This window comes from Ictalurus punctatus, chromosome 5 (assembly GCF_001660625.3).
Source record: "Ictalurus punctatus breed USDA103 chromosome 5, Coco_2.0, whole genome shotgun sequence".
NCBI lineage: Eukaryota > Metazoa > Chordata > Actinopteri > Siluriformes > Ictaluridae > Ictalurus > Ictalurus punctatus.
This window is the reverse complement of record NC_030420.2, coordinates 8173657-8199846: the sequence shown is the minus strand read 5'-3', so window position 1 is coordinate 8199846 and position 26190 is coordinate 8173657. Positions and strand designations below refer to the sequence as shown.

The 26190-nt window shown below is 39.1% G+C and overlaps 3 protein-coding genes across 4 annotated transcripts in view; 2 read left to right on the top strand and 1 right to left on the bottom strand.

Moving 5' to 3' along the window:
* LOC108265469 (cytosolic sulfotransferase 2) overlaps window positions 1-26190 on the top strand; it is a 278533-nt gene that overhangs the window by 146790 nt on the left and 105553 nt on the right. The gene's annotated exons all lie outside the window — the stretch shown is intronic.
* LOC108265169 (rabenosyn-5) lies at window positions 559-18602 on the top strand. Its single transcript, XM_053680163.1, has 12 exons — window positions 559-734; window positions 4216-4525; window positions 5277-5408; window positions 5576-5676; window positions 5872-5917; window positions 6014-6175; window positions 6292-6554; window positions 8080-8150; window positions 8467-8553; window positions 10123-10225; window positions 12378-12482; window positions 14210-18602. The coding sequence occupies exons 2-12, from the start codon at window positions 4363-4365 to the stop codon at window positions 15254-15256; spliced, it is 2280 nt and encodes a 759-aa protein (XP_053536138.1). The 5' UTR covers window positions 559-734; window positions 4216-4362; the 3' UTR covers window positions 15257-18602.
* mrps25 (mitochondrial ribosomal protein S25) lies at window positions 18344-21870 on the bottom strand. Its single transcript, NM_001200487.1, is given in 4 exon segments — window positions 18344-19036; window positions 20291-20378; window positions 21182-21288; window positions 21662-21870. Coding segments are annotated over 4 exon segments (522 nt in total). The 5' UTR covers window positions 21796-21870; the 3' UTR covers window positions 18344-18843.

The window sequence follows — 26190 nt, the reverse complement described above, 5'->3', positions numbered from 1 at the left end:
AATAATGAGGAAGAAAGTGGGATTTAAACATTTCTAGTGTGTACATTTAACAAAAAACAGACGACCAACACCGTTACGAACTGATTATTTGAGTATACAGCGCCACCTCGTGGATTAACAGCTTTAGCATAGTTTGATATGTGTGTGTGTGTGTGTGTGTGTGTGTGTGTGTGTGTGTGTGTGTGTGTGTGTGTGTGTGTGTGTGTGTGTGTGTGTGTGTGTGTGTGAGTGTGTGCCTGTGTGTTTCAGATTCAGGCATTATTAATTATCTAATAGCAAACTGTGGAATGTTGTAATAGTACAAGTCTTTTCAATGTACAGTCTAATGTCCGAGACCTTTTGTCCCTTTCGTTCCGCCATATCTGATGTTGATCACATGACCCCCATGTGACAAGCATGGGCCGCTACCCTTTCCTCAGCACGATAATATTTTTTTTTAGCTACCCGTTTCATGAAAATCCCACCTCCTGCACAGGGATTCGCGTACCCTGGCGTGCCGATAACTGTTAACCAATCCAAAACAAAAACCGGGGCAGTATTAACCAATCACACACAGGAGGCGTGGTTTGCCTTAATACAGGTAGGGGGAAAATAACTCTCAGTCTGACCCAGTTGGAGTTACCTTATTACGAGCTGTCAGATTATTTACGGCCAAAAGTAGCCATTGAAGGACCTCGAGATTTATTTACCTTGGTAAAATATCCGTTATCACCGAGGACGCTCGTTTGTGTGAGGTGGGTTTTTACTTATTTATTTATTATTTGCTTTGTTTACAGTTAGCAGCTGGCTCAATATAGCGCTAGCTTTATTGTCGTGTTTAAATGTAACGGTATCAAAAGACAATGCCAGTTCCAGTCTTACCAATTTATTCACTTTATATGAATATAATATAATAGAATAATACACTTCAAGCTAAATTTAGAGTTAACAATATAGCATAAATGCCGTTTTCCCGAATTATAATGTAACTGTGTTGATCTTCTCTAAGATAGCCGACATTTAGCTAGCTGGCTAGTCATCATGGACAGGTCTTTATAGGACCTCAAACAGGAAAGAGTGTGAAAATGAATGTTATGTTACCTTCAGGTTGTTGAAAACCGGTAGAAGAGAATGAAAACACAACGTCTTGAAAGATTTCTTTTCAAATCTTGGGGGGGGGGGACTGGAATGTCGACTGGACTAGCAGGGTTAAGCCTTTATGTGTTTAAAATAAATAAATGAAAACCATCAATAAAAGTTTTAATTTCTAGCCTCCACATTAGTTTATTTGCTGTTCAATTTTTTAAAAAACATATTATTTAGATTTTGTGTGAAATCTGGAGAAACAGTATCAGTGATGTTTGTAAGAAAAATGAACAGGATGGTATGAAGAAGCGAGGCTGGGGCTGATTTCTTTCACTCCCAGACTGTAGACTCATGCAGACTGTCAGTAGATGTGTTTCCAACCAAGTAGCGGATTTAACTTACGTGAAAAATCAGAATAGCGCATAACAGGTTTGCAAATAAAGCACCGTTTCCATTTCATGTCTTCAAGAGAAGAAAATTGCCACTACCGTGGAAACTGGCACATATCCCACTGACATTTTTACTTTTCTGAGCTAGTCATCCAATCACATGACTTGTTGAGGCAAAGGCGCGGGACTTGTTGAGGCAAAGGCGCGGGACTTGTTGAGGCAAAGGCGCGGGACTTGTTGAGGCAAAGGCGCGGGACTTGTTGAGGCAAAGGCGCGGGACTTGTTGAGGCAAAGGCGCATTTGATGTGCATTGAGGAATTTATTCAGTAAATGTGTTTCCTTCGTAGTTTATGGGGAAAAAAGTCCCGCCTCAATTGAGCGCATAAGGTTTTTATGCACATTTTGGAGATTTTATTCGTGCCTGGAGTTTCCATCCAGCATTTTTTTTAATGCGATAATGTGACAAAACTTGCATAAAAATATGTGGATGGAAGCATAGCTAGTGACGGTTGTGTCAGGGGATTATACAGATTGAAACGCCCTTAAGATTCCAGTACTCTTCGATGCAGAACCAAAAATCCAGGGGGTGGAGTCAGACTTGATCAAGCTCCTTCTCTATGGGCGGAGTTGAGTCAGCTTTCCATGTTTCCGTCTGGAGAAACGTGATTGTTGTTCCATGTTGTACACTGGATGTCTCCTGGATTAGGGTTGAGTTGATTGGAGGAGTTGGAGCAGGTCCAGCTCTAGAGCAATGATTATAATTCTAGATCTGACCTCCATTTGGGCTGATGCTTTTCAGCTAACATATCCATAACACATCATCAGCGGTGATGTATTTTACACGTGAAATACAGTCGCAGGTGTAATGAACGTGAACAAGGTGGATTATTTACTCATTACATTACTTGTGTTCCGCAAACATGCCTCAGAGAGTAAATACTAAAGTCGTGTCCCAAATGAAGTACTCTGCAGTTGCACTATGCACAGCGTACCATCTAGTCTGAATTTTAGGAAGGTAATATCGTTTCAAATGGAGCACAAGCGGTTTTTACTAACCGGAAGTATAAGCCACTTCCTAGTCAACGGCACATGACGTCATATGCACGTAATGCGATGCCGCTAGCTTTAGCCTAATACCCAGAGTCACCAGAATGACCTTCTTCAGTTTACTGTTTGTCAGCGTTACCTTTTATTCCAACATGACCTCAGTCACCATCAGATGGAGGAGAAATCATCAAGTGACTGAGGAAGTCCTCAAAGGCAGAGGGGCATTTTATATTAAACACCACGGAAATTAAACAGTGCTGCATGAGCACAAAGTTGTTTATATAAAAAATGTTCCACTGTGTGTAAGGGGAAACTGGTGCAAGTTGCTTAAAAGGTTTAATTTAATTCCAGTTTCTGGTCATTATATGCTGTATTTGCACACTTGCAGTGTAACTTCTGTCGTTTACTAAATCCTTCATTGAATCCCCAATGAAGGATCGCTTCATTGAGGTGGCAAGGTGCCATGTTGAACTTTCAGTGACCAGTATGTGTGAGAGCGATGACACCAAATTTAACACACCTGCTCCCCATTCACACCTGAGACCTTGTAACACTAACAAGTCACATGACATCGGGGAGGGAAAATGGCTAATTGGGCCCAATTTGGACATTTTCACTTAGGGGTGTACTCACTTTTGTTGCCAGCGGTTTAGACATTAATGGCTGTGTGTTGAGTTATTTTGAGGGGACAGCAAATTTACACTGTTACACAAGCTGTACACTCACTACTTTACATTGTAGCAAAGTGTCATTTCTTCAGGGTTGTCACATGAAAAGATATAATCAAATATTTATCAAAATGTGAGGGGTATATATAGAATACACAGTATAAATACACAGTATATATACTGTGTGTGTGTGTGTGTATATATATATACTTATATATACGTATATATTATACTTAAATAATGAAACAAATAAATGATCACTTTGTCTCTACATGTACTTTTCTTACTTAGTTATGTTCTGGATAGCTACTTGCATTAGTTCTTTTTATGCTTTTGCATGAAATTTCTGCGTTTTCCGCATCTCTTTTTACTGTACTGATGTCTCTCTTGTAAGCTAGAGGAGCACGTCACATGACTCATTTTGGTGAATCGCATCGCCATAAATGAACTTTACACTTCTGTCTTCTGGTTTACATCAGCATGTAGTTTCACACTATTAGCTCTAGAAAGGAAATGAGTGTATTTAGACCAGCTGTCGTGACACTCGAGGAAATAAGCCCAATGATACCAAACGTTATTTGCGTTCCACATCGGATTCCTTGAAACCAAATTGTTTCCAAATGGTTTAACCTTTCTTGTCAACCAAAGGAGCTCTTTCAGTCATCTTGGCTCGAGCTGAACTAAAAATGCCGCAGCCTGGCGGGGAGCGAGGTTGGCCTTTTAGGGAGGGGCGAAAGCGCTCCGCTTTAAAGAAAAATGGTGTGCAGTTTTTTAAAAAGACAAAATGAGAACGTTGCGAAATGGAATGTGGCACAATAATCGTTTTATCTCAATTTTGTGTTCATAATCGTCGGAGGCCATAATCGAAGATTCGATTAATCGCACATCCCTAGAACCAGTTCTGCAGAATAGAAAACCACAACCTGTAGAACATTACAACTTAAAACTTAAGACATTGTATGTAATAAGGTTAGTGATCACATGATGTACAAAACGAAAGCATTGCTGGTCTTGATGGAATCTGTATTTGTCTCCTCCACATTTAGATTTCCTGTGCAAATGTTTGTCACCCCCTGATCTTGCTCATACAACAATGGAGAGACTCCGGGTTGTTCAGGTGTGGCACGATCTACTAACGATGTCTTCTCCACTATAACCCACCCGGCACGTCTGTTTTGACCTTCGCCGACCTCATGGCTTCCAGTTACGCTGCTCAGTTGGATGGCTCGGCCGAGGTGAAGGAGGGCTTCCTTTGCCCGCTGTGTCTGAAAGACCTGCAGTCCTTCTACCAGCTGCAGGATCACTATGAAGAAGCGCACTCCGGAGACAACCGCCATGTCAGCGGCCAACTCAAGAGTGAGTGCTGACTAAGTGGCAGTTATTTTAAGCATACAGTTGCAATCAATATTGTTCAACCCCCATTGCAGATCAGGTTTATTGTCAAAATTTACAGACTTTCAGCTGTTTGCAATGAACAAACCAAACAAAAGCAATTCAAATAGTTCAAGACAACGAATTCAAGTGGTTTCCCCAAATTCAACTGAAAATGCAACTTATAATGACCTCTGCAGTGTCAAAATTATTATCTATACCACTTAGTCAGATTTGATCAGTGATTTTAAATTACAGCTCCATGATCAGTTTTGGTTTTGTAAGTCTTTGCTGTGTGAATACGAAAATGGCTGGCTCAGTAGTAAGATTTAGCTGTAAAGACTTGTCATCCTTTTGGGGGTTGACGTTTATGGCTACCTTTCTGAGATGAAGCCAGTGCCACTTCGGAAGGCAATATAAGGGTTTCTCATCCAGGCCAAATAGCAATCCCATTCTGTTTAGCATGCGAGTCCCATAAAAATCCAAACAATACCTGGTATCATTTAGAAATGCGTTTATGAAGGTACCCATCTCAGGGCCCACAGTCATGCATCGTATTTGTGTATATGGGTGAAGTATTCTGTTGAAATTGGAATTAAATGCTACTTTTCCATAAACATACCCCATGAACACTTAAGCTCAGTGTAAGTAGAAGCAGTTTGAATCATGTTGTATTAAAGCTAGTAAATGCTGAAGGAGCTTTGAAGATGCTTCATGTTCTGATATTGTTACTTAGGTCTGGTGCAGAAAGCAAAGAAAGCTAAAGACAAACTACTGAAACGGGATGGTGACGAGAGAACTGAGAGCAGTTATGAGTCCTTTTACTATGGAGGTGTGGATCCATACATGTGGGAGCCTCAAGAACTCGGTGAGTCGGTTTAATCTCATCCCATATGGACGTGTGTTTTGAGTGGGTCGAAAAACACGGGCACTGTGTACACACTTCAACAGAAAATCTGACTAGTGCAACAACTAATATTACTTAACTTTTGTCCTGAGAATTGTAATGAGTTTGTTGATTGTTTGTTTCCCCAGGAGCCACTCGGAGTCACCTGGAAATTTTTAAGAAACACAGAGCTGCTAGGATTGACCATTATGTCATTGAGGTCAACAAGCGCATCATCAGGTTGGAGAAGGTGAGTGTTCAGTCTTAGTGTTGTGTATGCACTACATTTTAGCTCTGTTAATGTATAAACATTAGGCAACCCATATAAAATAGATTTTTGTAATATTAAAGTGCTAATGATATTCAGCTCTTCAGATTAAGCATTCACTTAAGCATATATAAATGGTCATTTCTTATTTATTTATTTATTTGTATCTTTTTCTAGCTTATTTCCTTTGATAGAACCAATATGGATGGTGGGAAGATAAGAGGTGGGTGAGGGACAAGAACTGAACCTCTACAATGTTACTGCCACCATGAGCTATATACACTGATATAAACAGAGCATGTTTTGGTTATTTGTGCAGCACTAGAGAAGTCAGTTGTGCCATGGGTGAGCGATCAGGACGTACCATTCTGCCCTGATTGTGGGGACAGGTTCAGCATCAGGAACCGGCGTCATCACTGCCGTCTCTGCGGTTCCATTATGTGCAGAAAGTGCATGGAATTTGTGCCTCTCCCTCTGGCGTGTAAGTTACTACATGCACAGACCTTTTCTGTCATTGTAATTCAGGTTTTATTGTAATTATTATATTTGGCTTACTTGTTACTTTAAATTATAGTCCACTTGTGTGTCTGCTTTCAGATAAGTTAACAAGTGGCACACGAGAGGCCCTGTGTGTGCCTGGCAGTCCCAGGCAGGGTGCATCCCCTGGTGGAGGAGGCCCCACTGTGCAGCAGACCTCGCGGCGCGGCTCCATCACCAGCCTCTCCTCAGTGAGCTCTGTGCTGGAGGAGAAAGACGAAGACCGAATTCGTTGCTGCCACCACTGCATGGACGCTCTGCTCCGTTACCAGCACAAACTGGAAGAGAAAGACCACGTGCCAGACATTGTCAAACTCTACGAGGTAAGCATACGGGTTTATTTATTTATTTAGTTATTTATTTATTTTTGGATATAGGGATGGAACCAGAGCCAGAGCTTACTCTTTATAGTTTTTTGTACTCGGAGAAACAAGATCAAGTGTATTCTGGATCCGTAAACCTGTTTGAATTAAAGGTGTATTCGGTAAGATTCAGTTCGACGTTTGAATGTAGGGCTGCACAATTAATCGAATATTGATCTCGATCTCAAGTCAAGCGCTTCCTAAACTTACAGCCAGTCACCATAGAGTGGCGCAGGGATGATGTTTTGTAATTCTAAAACCTGGAAATAAGCATTTTAGCGCTTGCGCTGTGAGCTTCACTTCAGGTTTCAGAGCGTGCTGTGTGCTCCAGAGCTTTGTGTGAGGGGAAATCGTGACACTATCAAGTTGCTAAATGGGACTACAGACGTTGTCGGGGATATTAAACGTCATCACGCCGAACAGGAAAAAACTTTGCAAATAAACTGGTTCAGGTATGCTGTGCACAATTCCCAAAAAAACGTTGCTGAAGATTCATCCACAGAGTAAATCCGTATTATCTTTACTTATCCTATATTTTGGGTACAATTTTATTTATATGTTGCTTTTACAAGATGATGCACTTTAAGGATCAGTCTAATTTGATGCAAAGATTTGTACATTAGCAGGAATGTAGCACAACATGGAGGTGAAAGCAGCGGTCTGTTTATTTAAATGTGAACATGCAATAAACATGTCCCTAAAGTCAGTGAATAATCGTGATCTCAATATTGATCAAAATAATCGCGATTATCATTTTGGCCATAATCGTGCAGCCCTATTTTAATTTTTTTTTTTTTTTTAAGCACACTTACTCCTTGAGACCACCCCCCCATTCCCCACCCATGTTCATGAAGCACCGCCCCCAGGATCTACAGTAGCCTGTAGAGTGGATTGTCTATAAAACGCACATCCAAACTCAACCAACCCTTCCAGACCAGAAATCAGTTTTCCAATCAGGTTTTGTGGAATCTTCTCACTGCTAATAGTATGGTTTCTTATTTCTCCTCAACAAACAATAGCAGGTGAACAGTATCTTGTCTCTGCTGCATTGTCAAAAGTTGAAATGTTTACTTTCTTTTAAAAATACTATATCTGTGTGTGTGTATATATATATGTGTATGTATATGTGTGTATGTATATATATATATATATATATATATATATATATATATATATATATATATATACACATACACACATATACATACACATATATATATATATATATATATATATATATATATATATATATATATATATATATATATATATATATATATATGTATATGTGTGTGTGTGTGTGTGTGTGTGTGTGTGTGTAAAAAAAAAAATGTGTAAAAAAAAAAAAAAAAAGAGGCAGATGTGACACTGAACATATGAATATTTTTCAGCATATTACATTCATCATTCTCTTTATTTGGAAAGCGCTTTTAGTGTTTACATTTCATCAGAAATATTACGGTGTTCACTCTGTGTGTCTGTATAGAGGTTAAGGATGTGCATGGAGAAAGTGGACGAGAGGGCGCCGGAGTACATCCGCATGGCCGAGTCACTCAAGTAAGCCCTCAGATGTTTGGTGTAACAGGAGTACTGTGCATTTTAAACTTACTGGGGTCAATTTTCAGTCAATACGTTCTCCCGCCATAAGGAAACGCACCTGGTACCAAATGTAGAATGTGGAGGCGGATCATTGATTGATTCTTTGGGGCTGTTTTTGTGTCCGGAGGTTCAAGGGCTTTTGTGTCAACTTTTTACGGTAAAAGAGTTGGCCTTGGTTTGCACTAGTTTTTTGGGGGGTTTTTTGTTCATTTTTGGTCAGTTTGGTGTATCTCATTGAAATTGTCACCATAAATAGCAAGCCTTTCTTTTGCAGTGCTGGCGAGACCGCCTATGACCTAGAAACTGCTTCTGGTCTCCGGAGGGAGGTGCAGAAATACTATGAGCACATTGATGCTCTAAGGTAGGGTACAGTTTTTATATACGCAGACTTAATTTTTATGTAGGTCAATATAATCTGTGAAGTTCTTTATATTTGTTTCTATACACAGTACCGTGCAAAAGTCTTAGGCACATGCAAAGAAATGCTGTAGAGCAATGATGCCTTCAAAAATAATAAAATTAAATGTTTCTCCTTTATATATATATATATATATATATATATATATATATATATATATATATATATATATATATATATATATATATATATATATATATATATATATAAAGAGCAGTAAACGGTAATAAATGAAACAGAGGCAATATTTGGTGTGACAACCTTTGCTTTAAAAAAAAACAAAACAAAAAAAAAAGTAGCCTCAGGTAGAATTAGTGCAGTTTTATAAGGAGCTGTATGTTTTATTGAGCATTTTGCAGAACCAAACACGGTTCTTCTGGAGATTTTGACTGTCGCACTTGCTTCTTAATTTTGAAGCAAAACCCAGCAGCCTTCATTGAGTTTTTTTATCCGAAAGGTGTCTCTTACCACTTAATATGCGGCTTTCTTTACTGACATACAAACATTTTTCTCTAACATTTAATTATGTTTGGAAATCTAAAATGTTTTTGTACTTACTCAGTAATGTAGAAGTCTTAAAATAAAAATCTATAACAAAGTCTCTACTAAAAAAGGTGCCTACAACTGTTGCACAGTACTGTGTGTGTGTGTATATAAAATACAATATACATACATACATACACTTGGCAAAAAAGAAGCATCCTCTCACATTCAACTGCTTTTATTTCCGGAAAATTTCTTAACATGTGTAAATATTTGTATTAACATAAAAACAGTCAATAACTGAGACATAAACTGAACAAGTTTCACAGACATTTGATGAACAGAAATGGAATAATGAGTCCCTGAACAAAGGGGGAGTTGATATCAAAAGTAACAGTCAGTATCTGCTGCTTTAAATACTACGGTGCATCTCATCCTCATGGACTGCACCAGATTTGTCAGTTCTTGCTGTGAGATGTTACTCCGCTCTTCCATCAAGGCATTTGCAAGTTCTCCATTACGTCTGGGGACACACACAGTTACATGTCATTTTCCACTGCAAGGACAATCAGCTGTCCTTCCTGTCTCCCTGTAGCACTGTCTTAGGTGTCTTACATTACAGGCATCATTGCAGTTTATTGCTCTGGCCACATCTGCAGGCCTATGGCATGTTCACGCAGGTGAGCAGGAAACCTAGGCAGCTTTCTTCTGGTGTTTTTCAGAGTCAGTAGAAAGGTCTCTTTAGTGTCCTAAGTTATTGTAACTGTGACCTTAATCGCCTACCGGCTGTAAACTGTTAGTGTCTTAAGGACTGTTCCACAGGTGCATGTGCAATAATTGTTTATGGTTCGTTGAACAAGCATGAAAAACAGTGTTTAAACCCTTTCCAATAAAGATCTTTAAAGCTTATTTGGATTTTACAAAATTATCTTTAAAATACAGTCTCCTGAAAAAGGGACGTTTCTTTTTTGCTGAGTATATATAGAATGTGTGTGTGTGTGTGTCTGTCTGTCTGTCTGTCTGTCTTAGTAAGAAGATTTTGACACTTGGACTAAAAGATGAGGTCCCACCATATCCAAAAGCTGTCCAGCTGCAGAAGATGGTGCGCTACTCTGCGACGCTTTTTGTGCAGGTGACACTGAGACACACCCAGTCTGCATAATTCATCCTTAATCTAGCTCATTTGTTCCAAGGAGATACACTATGTTGCCAAAAGTATGTGGCCTCCTGACCAATCACACCCATACAGTCGTGTGGAAAAAAAATAAGTACACCCCATGGAAATTGTTGGCTTCTTTGACGTATTTGGACAAGCAAACATTTGATCATCTTTGAAACAGTGCCTATTAGTGATGTTGATATACTTGGACGAAACCACAAGGAAAATTAGCTTTTTCAATCAGTTATTCAACAGAAATATCAATGAATGTGACATTCCTCTGTTGAAAAAGTAAGTACACTCTTGGCCTCAGAAGCTAGTATTGCCCCCTTCAGCAGAAAAAATGCCTTGTAGGTGTTGAGCATAATTGTCCACCAGGATTTCTGGAATATTTGACCACTTTTCCATGCAATATTTTTTCAGTTGCAAGATGTTTGAGGGTTGCATGTACTTCCCATTTAAAACCCCCAAAACATTGCAATGGGACTCAAATCCAGGCTTTGACTAGGTTATTCCATAACCCTCCATTTCTTCTGATTGAACCATTCCTTGGTGGATTTGCTAGTGTGCTTAGGATCGTTATCCTGATGAAAGGTTCGGTTTCAGTTCAACTTCAACATTATCTTCAAGCACTCTTTGATATGATGCAGAATTCGTAGTGCAGCGAGTCCCTGAGGCAGCGAAGCAACCCCAAACCATAACTTTCCACCACCATACTTCACAGTTGGTATGAGGTGCTTCTCCTGAAAAGCTGTCTTTGGTCTGCGCCAAGCATCTCTGCTGTTATTGTGGCCAAACAACTCTATCTTTTATTCATCTGTCCAGAGCACATTATTCCAAAGGGCCTGGTCTTTACCAATATGCTCATTGGCAAACTATAGTCTTGCAAAGGCTTTTTCCTGACACGCTTCCCATGCAGGTCAAACAGTTTCAAGACTTACTAGCAGCTACTGTATGAAATTTTGGAGTTCTTGGAGACGTCTTTTTGCATTAGACGATCTGCTCATGGGCTGAATTTGCTGGGACGGCCAGTCCTGAAATCTGCACCATTTATAGATGATTTTCCTTACAGTGGAATGATGTATTTCAAATAATTTGTAGGTCTTTTTAAATCCCTTGCCAGACTCCTAGGCATCCACAACATTTTTTTTTTTCTTTCTGTCTTTTTTTTCTTTTTCTGAAGGCCTTACAGAGCTCTTCAGCGCTTGGCATGATGACACCACACACCTCAGTAACAAAGGGAACACCAGACACTAGATATGAGAGGGATCTAAGTAAGTCGGGTTCCACCTGCACGCCCTAAGCAGGTCATGATCACTGGCACCCAATCCTGAACGCCTGATTCTAATTTTTATAAATTTCAAGGTGTGATGATTAATATAGGGGTATACTTACTTTTACCACATGACTGATCTGTTTTTGTTCATTTTACATTGTGAAAATTACTCCAAAATATCAATTTTACGTGTCATTTGATAGTGTATCAACTTTCTTAATAGGCACTGTTTCAAAGTGGATCAAATGTTTGCTTGTCTAAATATGTCAAAAAATGCCAACAATTTCCATGGGGTATACTTTTTTTTTTTTCCTCCACACGACTGTATGTGCTTGTTTTACATCCCATTATAGATTTAGTTCCTCTTCCCTGTTCTAATAACCTCTAATAACCATTTTAGCAGAAGGTATTCCACTACATTGTGGAACATCACTGTGGGGATTTGTGCACATTCAGCCACACAAGTGCATTAGTGAGATGAGGCACTGATGTCGGATGAGGAGGCCTGGCATGTAGTCGGTGTTCCAGTTCATCCCAAAGGTGTTCAGTGGGGTTGTGCTCAGGGCTCTGTGCAGGTCACTCATGTTCTTACACTCCAACCTTGGCAAACCATGTCTTCATGGAGGTCGCTTTGTGCACAGGGGCATTGTTGTTCTGAAACATGGTTCAATGAAGGAAAGTCTGAATGCTATAGCATACAAAGTCATTCTTTACCATTGTGTGCGTCTATCTTAGTTGCAACAATTCGGGGAAGATCCACGTGTAGGTGTAATGGTCAGGTGCCCACATACTTTTGGCCATATAGTATATTTACATGTATGTTCCTTGCCATGTTTCATGTTTGTACAGGAGAAGTTGTTGGGCCTGATGTCCCTTCCTACAAAAGAGAAATATGAGGAGCTGAAAGAGAAAAGAAAAGAGGAACAGGAAAAGAAGCTCCAGCAGGAGAGACAGGTGACGAGCTGCATGATAACTCTGATTTTAATATAGACATGCACTTCATATCAGCATGGATACTCCCATACTTGATTCTTTTTTATGGATCTGTTTCAGTTATGCATGTGATTAAAAACCTCATTAACCAACATGATAGAAGTATTCAAGTCCACCCCCACCCCACCCGTATGAGGTCCACTTTCAGGTTATCTGAGAACTTGGGTACGCTGCGTAAAGGACGATTGGCTCATCTGCTGTTTTTGTTATGAAAAAAGGACAGATGTTTTGGCGTATTTTTGTGTTCCAGTACTGTTAGATTTCCACGTTACCGGGATCTCAGATTGTGCCTCATGCCTGTCAGATCGTCCGTCATGCCTTCCAGCCTGTTTTACCATTAACTTCTATTCACTTCTATTAACTTGTAGAAAGCATGGTTTACCATGGAGCGTTCAGGCCTGTGGGGTCTAAAATGAACACACACTGACTTCTTGCATGCTCATAAAGACATCCCACTTTATTCATGCAAACCAAAAGTATTTATACACTGATAACAGCAGTGCGTGGATGGTTTCTACTGGACCAGGTGTCAGACAGATTTAAACAAAACCCACAGCATATAGTCATAATACAAAATAAGTCCTGTGTCATGTTGACACGGAAATACATAAGATAATCAAGGATAGCAGTTGATCAGCTTATTTAAAGAGGTAATTAAATTAATACAAGGTAATAAAATGATTACATTCATCAGGTATTTGATAGCAGTTCATAATATAAGAGGGTACATGACATAAGAGAATTTCCTTTCAAGTACAATGCACAAAATGCATAAAAAGGTCTTTAAATACCTCTCGTATAGACTTCTAGTTATGTTCTATATTAAACATTGTTCTGAAACATGCATAATAACAATATTGTAATGTTTATTTATTCTAATTTTTACTATTCAGGTATGATTAAGTATCTCCACATTCTAATATGTCACAGTGTAAGCTTTTCACAATGAGACTTTTTTTTTTTTTTTTTTTTTTTTTTTTTACAAATTGTCACTTACTGCAAGATGATTTGCTTGTTTAGTAGTTGTTGTTTTTTTTTTTTTCACTGAAGTGACGAGCCTAGTATAGCTAATAAGAAAAGTTGTAAATACTATATGCCTTGATCTGAATTCAGTTGGTCAGTAATGTCACATGCCTTATTGCTATTAATATTTAGGACTCTACAACTTACTGTAATACATAGAAGTAGTTAAGGGGCAGCTATCTTGTACAACTGAAATCAGGTGGTGTTTTTTTTTTTTTCTTTCTTTCTTTCTTTTTTTTCCCCTTTAGTCAATTTTGAATCACATAAATGTACCAAAAGCATTAAAGATGATAATTTGTAAATATGACCTGTGCCATTCTACAGATGAATTTATTTACATAGTAGGTTATGTAGCATAATAGTGTCATTTGGAATGACGATTTTTGAAGGCATTTGTTTATTGAAAAATTTTGGGGAAATATAATAAACAAAAAGTACTTTAACTTCTTGTTAGCTACATTTACCCTCGCGGCTCCAGTGCGAAACTGAACATACAAATGTTACACACCGTAGTAGATTAAGGTATTATTGTTCTGAGTCCTGTGAAGTTATAGTTCACATTCAAGTGTCTCGTGTGTCTATTTAAAAAAAAAAAAAAAAAAAACTCCTTGTTCTCCTTCCTTGTTCTCCAGTGTTTGTTGTATGACTGCCTGTTGCTGTTTCAGGTGGCCCTGGAATCACAGAAGCGTCGAATGGAAATTGAGAAGAACCGTGCAACCCACAGTGCCAATGGAGACGTCCCTCGGCCCGCACCAGGCCCTCGCATAACGAAAGGCGGTGGCTGGTTGCCTTCTTCGACTTCTCACTCGGCCAACGAACTGGACGACCCTCTGCTGCAGCAGATAAACAACATCGAATCGTTCCTCCAGCAGGCACGAGTAGCAAATCGCACCGATGAGGCAGCCATGTTAGAGGAGAACCTGCGACAGCTTCGGGAGGAGTTCGACGCTCAGCAGATGAGCCGAGCCATTAAGCTTTCCCAACGTCAAGCCCAGGAGGAGGACCTACAAAGAAGCCAGATCCTTCATCTCCAGCAGAGAGAGCTGGAGAGCGAAATATCCAGAATGGACTCTTCAGATTTGGGGGATTCAAAGAATGTTGAACACTGGGAAAAAGAAGGCGAGAGTGAGTGGGATTTGGAAACAAGTCCACAACACAAGACTTTGTCGATAAACTCATTTCCACGTTTGCCAGGCAGTTCGCCACCTTTACAGCGAGATGAATGCACTACAATTCCCCCTGACGGAGAGGCTTCACTAAATCCGTTTGATGAAGAAGATGCCACTCCGGTTGAGGAAGACTCCACAAACCCTTTTATTGAAGAGATCCAGAGAGAGCAGCAGCAGAAACCTATTGGAAAACCCAAAGAATACAACCCTTTCGAGGAAGGTGAGGATGAAGTGCAGGAAGAAGATGCTGGGAAAAAACGTTCTTCCAGAAACCCCTTTGAGGATGATATTGAGGTCCGTGTAAAAGGTAACACAGCAGCCGAGACGCCATCCGCCTCAACCAATCCCTTTGAAGATGATGATGACAGTCCAGCACTGGACGACATGATCGAGGAAGAGCTGTTGCTTCAGCAGATCGATAACATCCGCGCATACATATTTGATGCCAAGCTCAGTGGACGCACAGATGAAGTCGAGCTGCTGTCCCAAAACCTGAGGGAGCTACAGTGCACTTTACAGGAGCAGAAAAGAAAAGTGCACTGACCACTGTGTCGATTTGTGTCCCTCTTACAAGTACTGTTTTTTTTTTTCTTCTGTTGGGATCAGGACACTGGAAGTAAAGATGCATTTTAAGTGTTGTATGTTTCGCCATTTGTTTCAGTCGCTAGTACTGGCTGATGGCATGCACCTATCACTGACAGACCTAAAGCTGAAGAAAGCTGGAAAAAAACAGACTTAGACGCTAACATTTATACACAGAATTTCTAAATGTTAGTCATACATGAACACACCATTTTGTCATTATCTTGGTTATATTAGGTCATAAAGATGTTTATTTTAGCTCTAAGGTTTATCGGGCCTCATTTATCACTCTTTAAGTGAAGTGTGTAAATGTTTTCGTAGACCAAACCGAACTAAAAATGCCTTCCAAGATTGACCATTTTTGATAACACTATTTTTTTTTTCTCCATATTTACATGCACATGTTGATAAATGCGTTCACAGCGGAGACGATTTACACTTCGTGACACCCCAAGACTAAATGTAAAGCTCACAGGGTGCTGAAAAACAACAAAATGACGACTAAACAGCAAGTGCACCTTCTAAGAGCAGAGCACGCTAAATCTACCAGTAATGCAGCTCAGCCACTGCAGCGCACACACTAAGGCCTGTTATATACTGTACTCCACGCAAACCAGCACATGCAACAACAAAATGGGGCTCCACAAGGAGTGTTCCTGGGCTACGCGTGTAGAAATTGTGTATGGTCAAAATCTGTACCACGACGCATTGTTCCACACGATGACAATAGCGCCGCTATATATGAACAGAAGAACGCATTTCCATAAATAGTAGCCATTTCAAATCTCTGTTCTGCTGTTACCTTTACTCTGATGCCCTTTTACAGATCAGGGCTCCAGAACATGCGTGCTCTTGCGGTCTCGTTTGCCTACTCGAGCCGAGTACGTCACAGGCTTAACTCTTCTTAATTAAATAGCTAGTCATATTTATCTTCATTTATGGATTCGTTTTAGATTGATGTCTTTTCAAGTCATTAACGTGAAATGACAGTTAGATAAAATCGTCATTAAATTAGTGTGCAATTGAAAATTTACAACAGCGTAATTCTTATAGAAAATTTCAGCAACCAATCACAATTATGCAATTAAAAGCCTCACATGAATGAGTCTCCTTTATATATAAACCTACACAAACATAGGAGCTTTTCTAGGACATAAACCTGCCTTGTTTTTTTTTTTTAATTCATGAATTTTTCACCCATTTCTTGTGTAAATGCTCCTGCAAAGACTTCGTAGGCAGTTTGATAAATGAGGCCCATTGTTTGGTAATGTTTAGGAAACTTAGGCTTATATGTAACACACGTGAGCCAAACCAACAAATCTATTTTCTAACATAAACAGACATAAAGAACACACAAAGGTCACCACAAGGAGAGTGAAGGCTGACCTCAGGTTTTCCTCATGATGTATATTATACAGGTGATTTATATTTGAAGGATACTCAATGACTTAACAATATTGTCATCATAACACTATTATCAGCACATCAGAAACGGTGCTTTCTCCAAGCGGTGCACAACATGACCAAATACGATCGTGATTATATTCCTCCGTGTAAATTTGCTGATTCATTTTGATCGCAAAAACGCTCACGTAGAACACGGGATGGGTCGGGATTGATCGGTTTGCTCGAGGGCTCATTTGTATGGCAGTGCATTGCTGTTACACGAGAAGAAAAATCTCATCAGCAGCTCATTATTATAAGAAAACATTTTATTTTTACGGAAAACCATCTCGTTATTACGGGAAAGCATCTTATTACACGAACCCATTATGTCAACTGTGCAATTTGTCAGAACTTATCCATAGGGAAATATGTAGGCTATATTGTAAAAAGGATGTTTATATTGGTTTTATAAAATATTTCTCTCATAGTAATGTTTATTGTAATAAGATATTTATCTCAGTAATGAGATGTAGGGCTGGGCGATATATCTCTATAACATCGAGATAAGTGATACACTTTTCTGAGATATCGTTGGTATGGTGATGTGTATTTTTTTTTTTTTTTTTTACGTTTTTAATAATTGCAAATTAAATGGTACCGTTGATTTTGAGGTCATTTTTTAACAACTTTATCCTCTTTGTCTTTGTAGGCATTAAAGTATCAACAAACTCCAGTTTAACCTGATTTTTTTTATTATTATTATTTACTACTCTTTTGTGGGACAGTTTGGTAGCTAAATTATATATCGTGATATACATCGTGCATCATAAAAATGTCCTCAAGTATCATATGATATTTTTTGTCATATTGCCCAGTCCTAATGAGATGCTTACTTGTAATACCGAGATGTTTTCTCTTAACTAGATTATTTCGAATAGTAAATAATGTGTTTTAAGTAATAATTATAATTATTGCTCTCCTCATAATAAGGAAACGCTGACGGTGATTGGTTCTTGCGTGGCAGAAAAAAATCTGTGATATCTTTGTTGGAAAGGTGTGCATGCCATGATTAACAAATGATATAATGATACACTGGGTAGCCATTGAGTTCTGTCAAGGAAATCTGTACCAGGTGGGTATTCAATAGTAGGTGGGTATTCAGATTTCAAGATCTATGTGCCTGCTTTGTTTCCTTGACGAATGAAAAATGTCAATCGAATGCAAAGAGCCCCTACGTGTCTAGTATAACTGCTTACAGATATTGTGTACAACAGTCATGGGAACATGCTCCACTGGTTTAACACTTGTATGAATAATCTCAAGTCGTTTGCTGAAATTAACAGATTTTAGTTTAAAAAAATTTTAAGGCATTTTCCCAGCTTGTCAGACCCTTTCTGTCGTTTCTGATCGATTTCCCACATGAACTGTTAATGCGACTTACTGTTCTTGAATCTGTTTGAATAGCTTTTTGACGTCGTATGCTGCACCTTCTGCAATCTCTTCTTAATTCAATGCCGATGTTGGATGTCTGCTTAAATATTTTTTCTCCATTTTAGTTACAAAATGAACAAGTTGTCTAACACTAAACCAGTTGTGCACTGACAGTGCCATCCTATACATTTTAGGAGAGAATCACAATACATACACAAAGTTCCTTTAACAGCAGTTCCGAGATTTATTTATCATGAATAGGCAGTATTTCAGTTTAAATGATTACGGAGTATCACTAAAAACACGTCTGCATAGGGCTAAATGCGGAACAGGGTTGTTGTTTTTTTGGTGATATTTCTCTAATGTATAAATGATGTGTTTGTGGCTAATGTCAGTGGAAAGTCTGGTCGCATTTGATGCCTGTTCTCGTTCAGAATGCAAACTCAGCACTAATAAAACTGATCAAGTAAGAATATTGCGGTCAAATGAATCTTTACTGTGGTGTCATTCATTTATCATCATGTCTTAGTGAAGACCAAGTAAGTAATCAAACAACAGTCCATTTTATATTTTACAAAAAAAAACAAAAAAAAAACACCATGGCTGCTTATTATTTCCACAGTATGAGGAAAGCATTTTCACACATACTGACTGCAGTCCATTTGGGCAGAAGAACTGATTAAAGGATGAAATGTTACAATCCTGTCCTGTCCTTTTTCCTGTGACCAGGTTTAGTCCTCAGAGCTCGCAGCCATTTTGGTCCTGTATTTGCCAGTCATCTCTTTTGGCAAAGGCACGTGACCTGGGTGAGGAACCTGACCTTCCACTTCGCTTATACACTCGCGCAGGAAGTATTTTTTGGGCCCGAAGTTCGCAGGGTTTGAGGACTCCATCTTGGCTAACGCCTCTGCTTGCAGAACTTTACTGTGAGGGGAAAAAACACAGGGAGCGGCGTGTTAAGAGTCTTGCGCATGCACACAATGAATTTGTATCTTGGGCCTAAATGATTAAACAGCAAAACCTAGGAGTTATCAGTGTATATTTGCAGATGGTCACATTGTGCAAGCCCCAAAAAATAAGTGCAAGCAACATGCAGAAATATGTGCTGAAAATAAATCCAAGATTTCATATCCTTAGGTCCTGCTGTGAGCTAGAAGCATTTTTAGTGGTGTTAATAATTTTGTCATGTTTTAGTAATAAATCTGAAAAAATGATGATTAAGTGTTCGATGCAGTCGGGACGAAGAAACGATGCGTTTATACAAAGATTTCCGTTGCTGTCCGTATATGGACAGCTTAGAAGTCATTCTCTGATTACAACTACGAATCTAGACAGCGAGTGCATTTCAGTATGGCATGACCAACACACTGATGAAAGTGAAATGCAACGCTACAGGGAATTCCATTCACTTCGGACACGAGCCGTCACCATTTCATTCTTAAAAAGCAAACTGCTGGTTGTTTTGGGGGGGGGGGTTTACCGAAGAGCTCAGGCAATGCAGTGAAGGTTTCGCTTTTCAGTTTAGCGTGTTTTCCATGTCACTAATGAAAAGCATTAATGTTTGTATGTGGCATTTCCCATTTTTGTCCACAAACGTTACTGCTTTTGACTCGGGCATGGAACCGTCTTCAAAAATTACACTGGGACTGGTAGTGAAAACTTTAATAAGTTAAACGTAAAACGTATTCAATTTAATGTCCTTTGTGTTCGAATGCTTGACTGCAATTTCTTTTAAATACACATGTAATTCAAACAGTTTTCAAACTTTAGGTTTATTTTGAGGTTTTTAAACATATATTCATAAGACATTCCTGAATTCCAGCCATGTACAGCTTTATGTTAAGGGTGCTCTTCTCCTCTTCAAGAGAAGAAATTAGAAGAAACTTTATTCTAACGTACATCAGCAGACACTGGTTGCGTGTTTGAAGCCATTTTGGAGGCACAAGGCTTTGGCAAAGGAAAAAGTACAAAACAATTTGTAGCCTAAAGAATCTACACTGCATTAAAAAGGAGGGCTAACGAAGCTCCTCGAGTGCGTGGTGAAACATCTACATTATTTACTTTAACAGTCTTGATTTAGCAGTGATAGATGACTGATCAAGGACATGCTTCAACAATACAATAGTGTTTCATGAACTGAAAATAATAATAATAATAATAAGGAGAAATAACACTTACTCTGACTTGCCCAGGATCTTCTTGACATGCTGGGTTATTTCTTTATAGTCCTTTCCTTCTACGTCCACCAATACCTGCTCGCCATCACCTACCAAAAAAAAATAACTTGTGACTTGTGACAAGTCTTTCCAATGGACCTAATACTCAATATATATTCATTCTCCATGCGCTCTGTTTATGTCTGAGTTTATTGTTGTCCTGTTACGAGTACACTGAAGCCAGTTCCTAAGAACTACGTTGGTAAGGCAGTTTCGTGGTCGTCAGCACGACCACTAGGTGAACCTTAGCACTTTAAAGCACACCTATTATGGTTTTGAAACGTGCCTAATTTTGTTTAAAGGTCTCATACAATAGATTTACATGCATCCAAGGTCAAAAAACACTTTAACGTGCTCATAATTTAAACGGCAGCATTACATTTTCCCCCCAGTGTCAAAAATGACTTGTTCAATGATCTGTTCTGAAGGATTCAATCTAAACTCCTCCTTTCAGAGAGCATACTCTGCTCTGATTGGTTAGATGTCCCAGTCTGCTGTGATTGGTCTACCTCTGTCAGCGCGTTTCAAAAAGGAAACGCCCACTACCATAACGAGTTTCAGCTCCTGTTTGCAAACAGCCAATGAAGACTAGAGGCAGGTTTTCTGTTACAAACCTATGTAGGTTTGTACAGGAAGTAAAGTCTGGAATTACTAACGACTCGTTTCAGAATCGGTTCCTTCTTTTGGGAGTCAATAACTCCGTTTGTAATGCACTTTGATTTTTTAAACTTTGCAGACTTTTTACATTCACAAACAGCTCTATAACACACTACATGAAAGGTAATATTTGAAAAACATACTAGGTGCACTTTAAGTAATAAACTAGACTAAGAAAACAACAACATGTATTTACCCAGGTAGAATCGGAGAAAAGGTGATGGGGTCATATTTTTGAACATCATTATTTGAACCCAGGGATTTTTGTACTGTATTTGTGGCACAGAGAAGAACACAAATTTCCTGCAAATGACACCAACAAAAAAAAATAAATAAATACATTTATTCAAATAAAACCCATCGTGACTAAAGTGTTAGACAGAATTAAATTCTGTTTAATTCAAAAGCAGACTATTTCTAAGAACATGGACTGTAATGTCAGCTCAGCATCTTTTAGCTTCATTGTAAGAGAACTAGCCACCTGAGAATGTTTTTATTTAGGGATATTTACAGAAACATTTCACACCAATTAATTCGTACTCTTTACACAGTTTATACGATGAGAAGGGGTGCAGCCATGTAGTTTAAACGTTTAGGAAAGGATTTTAGCTGAGCCACATGAACCAGCAGGACTGGAGTTGGTGGAGGTTAGCTAGCAGGCTAAAAAGTGTCTGACCTTGCGCCTTCGCTCAGTTCTCCACGCGTGTTGTAATTCACAGTCATAATCTTCACCGAGTTTTTGAAGACCACTTCTCCTTTCTGCAGATATTCTAACGTCCTCCGTATGGGGAACCTTCCTTTCATCGGCATGATTAAATGCGTTTTAATTCGCACGCGCGTAGAGAATATGACTCTCAGCACCACCACCTCATTACTGGTGTGTCGTTCATGAACGATTCGTTCATTTTGAACGAATCCTTAATATGACTCGGGAACAACGAGTTGTTTCAGAGAGTGATTCGTTCATTTTTTGACCGCGCATGCGCAGAGACATCCCCATAGGTACTGTACATGAAACGGATATGATTAGTTCACGTCTCGAGTCTTCGGGTTTGAGTCGTTTGTTCTTACGGTGGCCGCCCCATAGGCAATGCACCATGCAGTACCGGAAACGAGATGAAGGAACGACTCGGACCCGAAGACTCCAGACGTGAACTAATCAAAGAATGACTCGGATCGGGAGGTGAGGTGAACTAACAGATAGCCCGAAGATCCAGCTAAACTATGAATTAATACTTTCTGTTTCTCGTAATTCGGCCGTGGTCGCATTAGCCTATAGTATATTTTATAGTTTATTAAGTACTAGATGTGTTGGGGAGTTTAACATGTAACATTTGAATTATATTCTGCTGAAATGAACGAAATGACATGGAAAAAGATTCGTTCATTTTGCTGAACGAGATTCAAAGATCCAAGTCAGTAAAATGATCCGAACTTCCCATCGCTATGGCTCATGTTCTTGTTCTGCTCTGTTTACTGTGAGGAGGAAACCAAATTTACTGCCACCTAGCGACTCGGAGGAGACTTTCATTTCACACTACAGTGAAATAAGATTCAAGATTTTTATTTCTCTCTCTTTCACACACACACACACACCATTATACACAGTATACAACTTTGAAGTGAAATGAAAACCTGGCCTACTCCTCTCTAGACTGCGCATTAAATACTTCATTACAATAAAAAAAAAGATCAGAATGAATAAAAATAATCATAAAAAAGATAAGAAATATGAAATATATGTAGAGGAACGTGCAAAATGCCCTGAAGGTCAAAAAGGTGAACAAAATAAGCAGGAAATGTGCAAAAAATGGATGGATAAAACATACAGTGTGTTATGTGTAGTAATGATGCAAAGTGCAGCGTACAGCGTGTCAGTAGAGTGCAGAGTAACCGTACAGTAGAGTTTTGATAGCCCGAGGGAAGAAGCTCCTCCTGAGCAACTCAGTTGTAGCTGTCTGTTTTTAGGAAGCAGACAGTTCCCGGTGGGTGTGTGCGGGCCGGGATTAGGAATTCAGAAGCCCCTCGGTACAATGTCTTGTGGCCCAACCAGACATTGCCCTCTGTTTTCGGCACTGTAAAAAAATATATATATTCTTCCCCTCACTTGGGTCCCATGTGTGCATGGGTCCCTGGGCCCGTGCCCATAATGACCATTAGATAATCCAGACCATGGTGGGTGGAATCCCTAACTATTTTAGCAGCTCTTGAAATGCATCACCTGGTGTAGATGTCGTGCAGAGAGGGGAGAGCAGACCCGGGGATGCACTCAGCAAAGCACACCACCCTCTGCAGGTCTTTGTGTTACTGGATAGAGCAGTTTCCATACCATGCTGAGATGCACTGAGTCAGTCAACTTACTACAGCCCCAGTATAGAAAGTTTTCAGGATCGCTCGGGAGACCCTGAATTTCCTGAGCAGTCACAGGTGGTACAACCATTGTCTGGCTTTGATCACCTCAGGGGGATACCCTGGATGGGGTGCCTGTGCCCCCCTCCAATGAAGAGTACATTTCATCCATACATGTTCTGTACCGTTTATCCTTCACAGGATTGCAGGAGAGCCTGGAGCCTATCGCAGGGGAATCAGGGCACAAAGCAGGGGACACACCCCGGACACAGTCGCACACACACTCACACCCCCATTCACACACCACGGACAATTTAGAGATGCCCATCAGCCTACAGTGCATGTCTTTGAACTGGAAACCAGAGTACCTGGAGGAAGCGCCCCATGCACAGGGAGAGCATACAAACTCTACGCACACAGGGCGGAGGTGAGAATCAAACCCCCAGCCCTGAAGACAAACGTGCTAAGCACTAATCCACCGTGCCCACCAATAAAGAGTACATTTCATTTTTTAATTAATAAAAAATGTATTCACTGGCGAATTTCCTGTCAGTTCCACCAAAGTTTTGGAAATTTCCTTTGTATGTTGATGAATGCGTACATGCATACAGATGCATACATGGCACAGCTTATTTGCATTTGGTGATGCCCACAAAAATTCCATAAAAGGCAAAGCTCACAGTACTAAAATGACAAGTAAACAGCATTCGCAGAAGAAAGAAGTGGAAGTTATTTTGACTCGTGTCTAAGCCAATTAAAATGCATATTATTGAACAGCATAAGCAAAATTCAAACTGTCTCAGACACCAAAGCGAACTCCCCAATGCCATTTTGGAAAAGCAGGAGGGTATGAATCATGGGAATAGAGTATCCAGGAATAGGAGTATATGGCACACTGCAGCTTGAGATGTAGCAGTCACACAGTCACCGGTCACTTATCAGTTACTTAGTGCTGGCTCGAATGAAGTGTTGCACAGCATTAAAAGAAGATGTTGTGGCAAATTGAACTTACATGCCGAGTCATTGTAGCCCGTCCTCTTTTTATGCAGCAGCATTATTAAAGCACACCTGTTATGGTATTTAAACATGCCCAATTTTATTTTAAAGGTCTCATACACTAGAATTACATGCATCCAAAGTCAGAAAAAAATTTAATGTGCTCATAATTTCAATTGCAGCATTACCTTTTTCCCCCCCAGTGTCACAAATGACTCGTTAAATGATCCGTTCTAAAGGATTCATTCTAAACTCCTCCTTTCAGAGAGCATACTCTTCTCTGATTGGTCAGATGTTGCAGTCTGTTTGGTTGATTGGCTGTCTGATTGGTCTACCGCTGTCAGCGTGTTTCAAAACGGAAACGCCCACTACCATAACGAGTTTCAGCTCCTTCTGTTTGCAAACAGCTAATGAAGACCAGAGGCGGGGCTTTTTGTTACAAACCTACGTAGGTTAATACAGTAAGTAAGTCTAGAATTACTAATCGACTTGTTTCAGCTGTTCAGAATCGCTTCCTTCTTTTGGGAGTCAATAACTCCGTTTGTCATGCGCTTTGATTTTTGAAACTTTGCAGACTTTTTACAGTCACAAACAGCAACATAACACTACATGAAAGGTAATATTTGAAAAACCATAATAGGTGCACTTTAATTGAATTACTGGTTTTATTTTTGTCTTCATTTATGGATTTATGTTGGCTTGTTTTCTTTTACTTAAAATTTTTCTTTAGTTAACAGCATCAATATGAAATGACGGCATTAAGAAAAAAAAACATACATAAGCAATCTAAACTTGACAGCGTAAATCCATATATAAAGTGCAGTAACTCGTCACAAAATGATTTGATACCTGTCAGTTACGTTACATTAGTTAGTCTTTTTAGAATTAAAAAGGACACATCCAAGACAATTTGTTTATACATGTATATCTTTAAAAAAGGCTTTTGTTGACAAGACACTGAGGTCATTAGTTTCTCTGCAATTTACATAAATGAGTTAAAGTCAAAAAAAAAAAAAAAAATTAAAGAAAAAAAAAAAGATTACTTGCTTACTTTTAGTCTCTGGCAGATAAATATGTATTTCTACGCCACAACATTTATACGCCATCTTGGTACAGCATTTAATAAAATGCATTAACTATTCCATGCATTATATACAAAAACAAAGTTTAACATCTCGTTGCCAGAGAAAATAAAACGGTTTAAAATAGACATGCATTCATTTTAATGAAATTACATGTAGTATAAATCTCATTGAACATAATATCACAACAGAGATTAAAAACAGTCTGGATGGGTTTTAAACCCAAATATTTAGGTAGGCTTTTATACAGTACATATACATATTTCCGGTATGTAGATATTCATCTCCTTATATTTTGAAGCTCACCCTAAAAATGGTAAATAGGTGTATTTCACACTTTCATATAATATTCATAAGTGCATGATTGTACTTTGAGTACGTTTCACAGAAGACAGCTGTCATGATTTCATATGGCAGAAAACACTGAGCCACAACGGCTTGTTTATAATGAATAAGTTAAAACATAATGAATGGAATACTAACTGTGTGAAACCTGCTGGTACAACGGAGCTCACTACATTATTTACCACAGTCACCTATCAGAATTCCTAGGAGTGATCTTAGATCGTGCTATAAACATGAGACTAAAATAAAAATATTACGGATTAACGGAAAAGAGTGGAACCGATATATATAATGAGGAATCGTTCAAATAAATACAAAAAGGTAGAAGGATGGAGGAAATATTATAATTGGAACAACTGATGAAAACGTGATATCCAGGATGAATGCATCATCCGTTTATATGCTGATTGTCTGAACAGCAGAGGTGTTGTTT

What these genes read in the sequence shown, in the direction of transcription:
- LOC108265169 (XM_053680163.1), top strand. Translation starts at nt 4,363, where the DNA reads ATGGCTTCCAGTTACGCTGCTCAGTTGGATGGCTCGGCCGAGGTGAAG. An exon ending in TGTCAGCGGCCAACTCAAGA is followed by an intron (nt 4,526 to 5,276) that starts GTGAGTGCTGAC and finishes ATTGTTACTTAG; the next exon opens with GTCTGGTGCAGAAAGCAAAG. An exon ending in AGCTCCAGCAGGAGAGACAG is followed by an intron (nt 12,483 to 14,209) that starts GTGACGAGCTGC and finishes TTGCTGTTTCAG; the next exon opens with GTGGCCCTGGAATCACAGAA.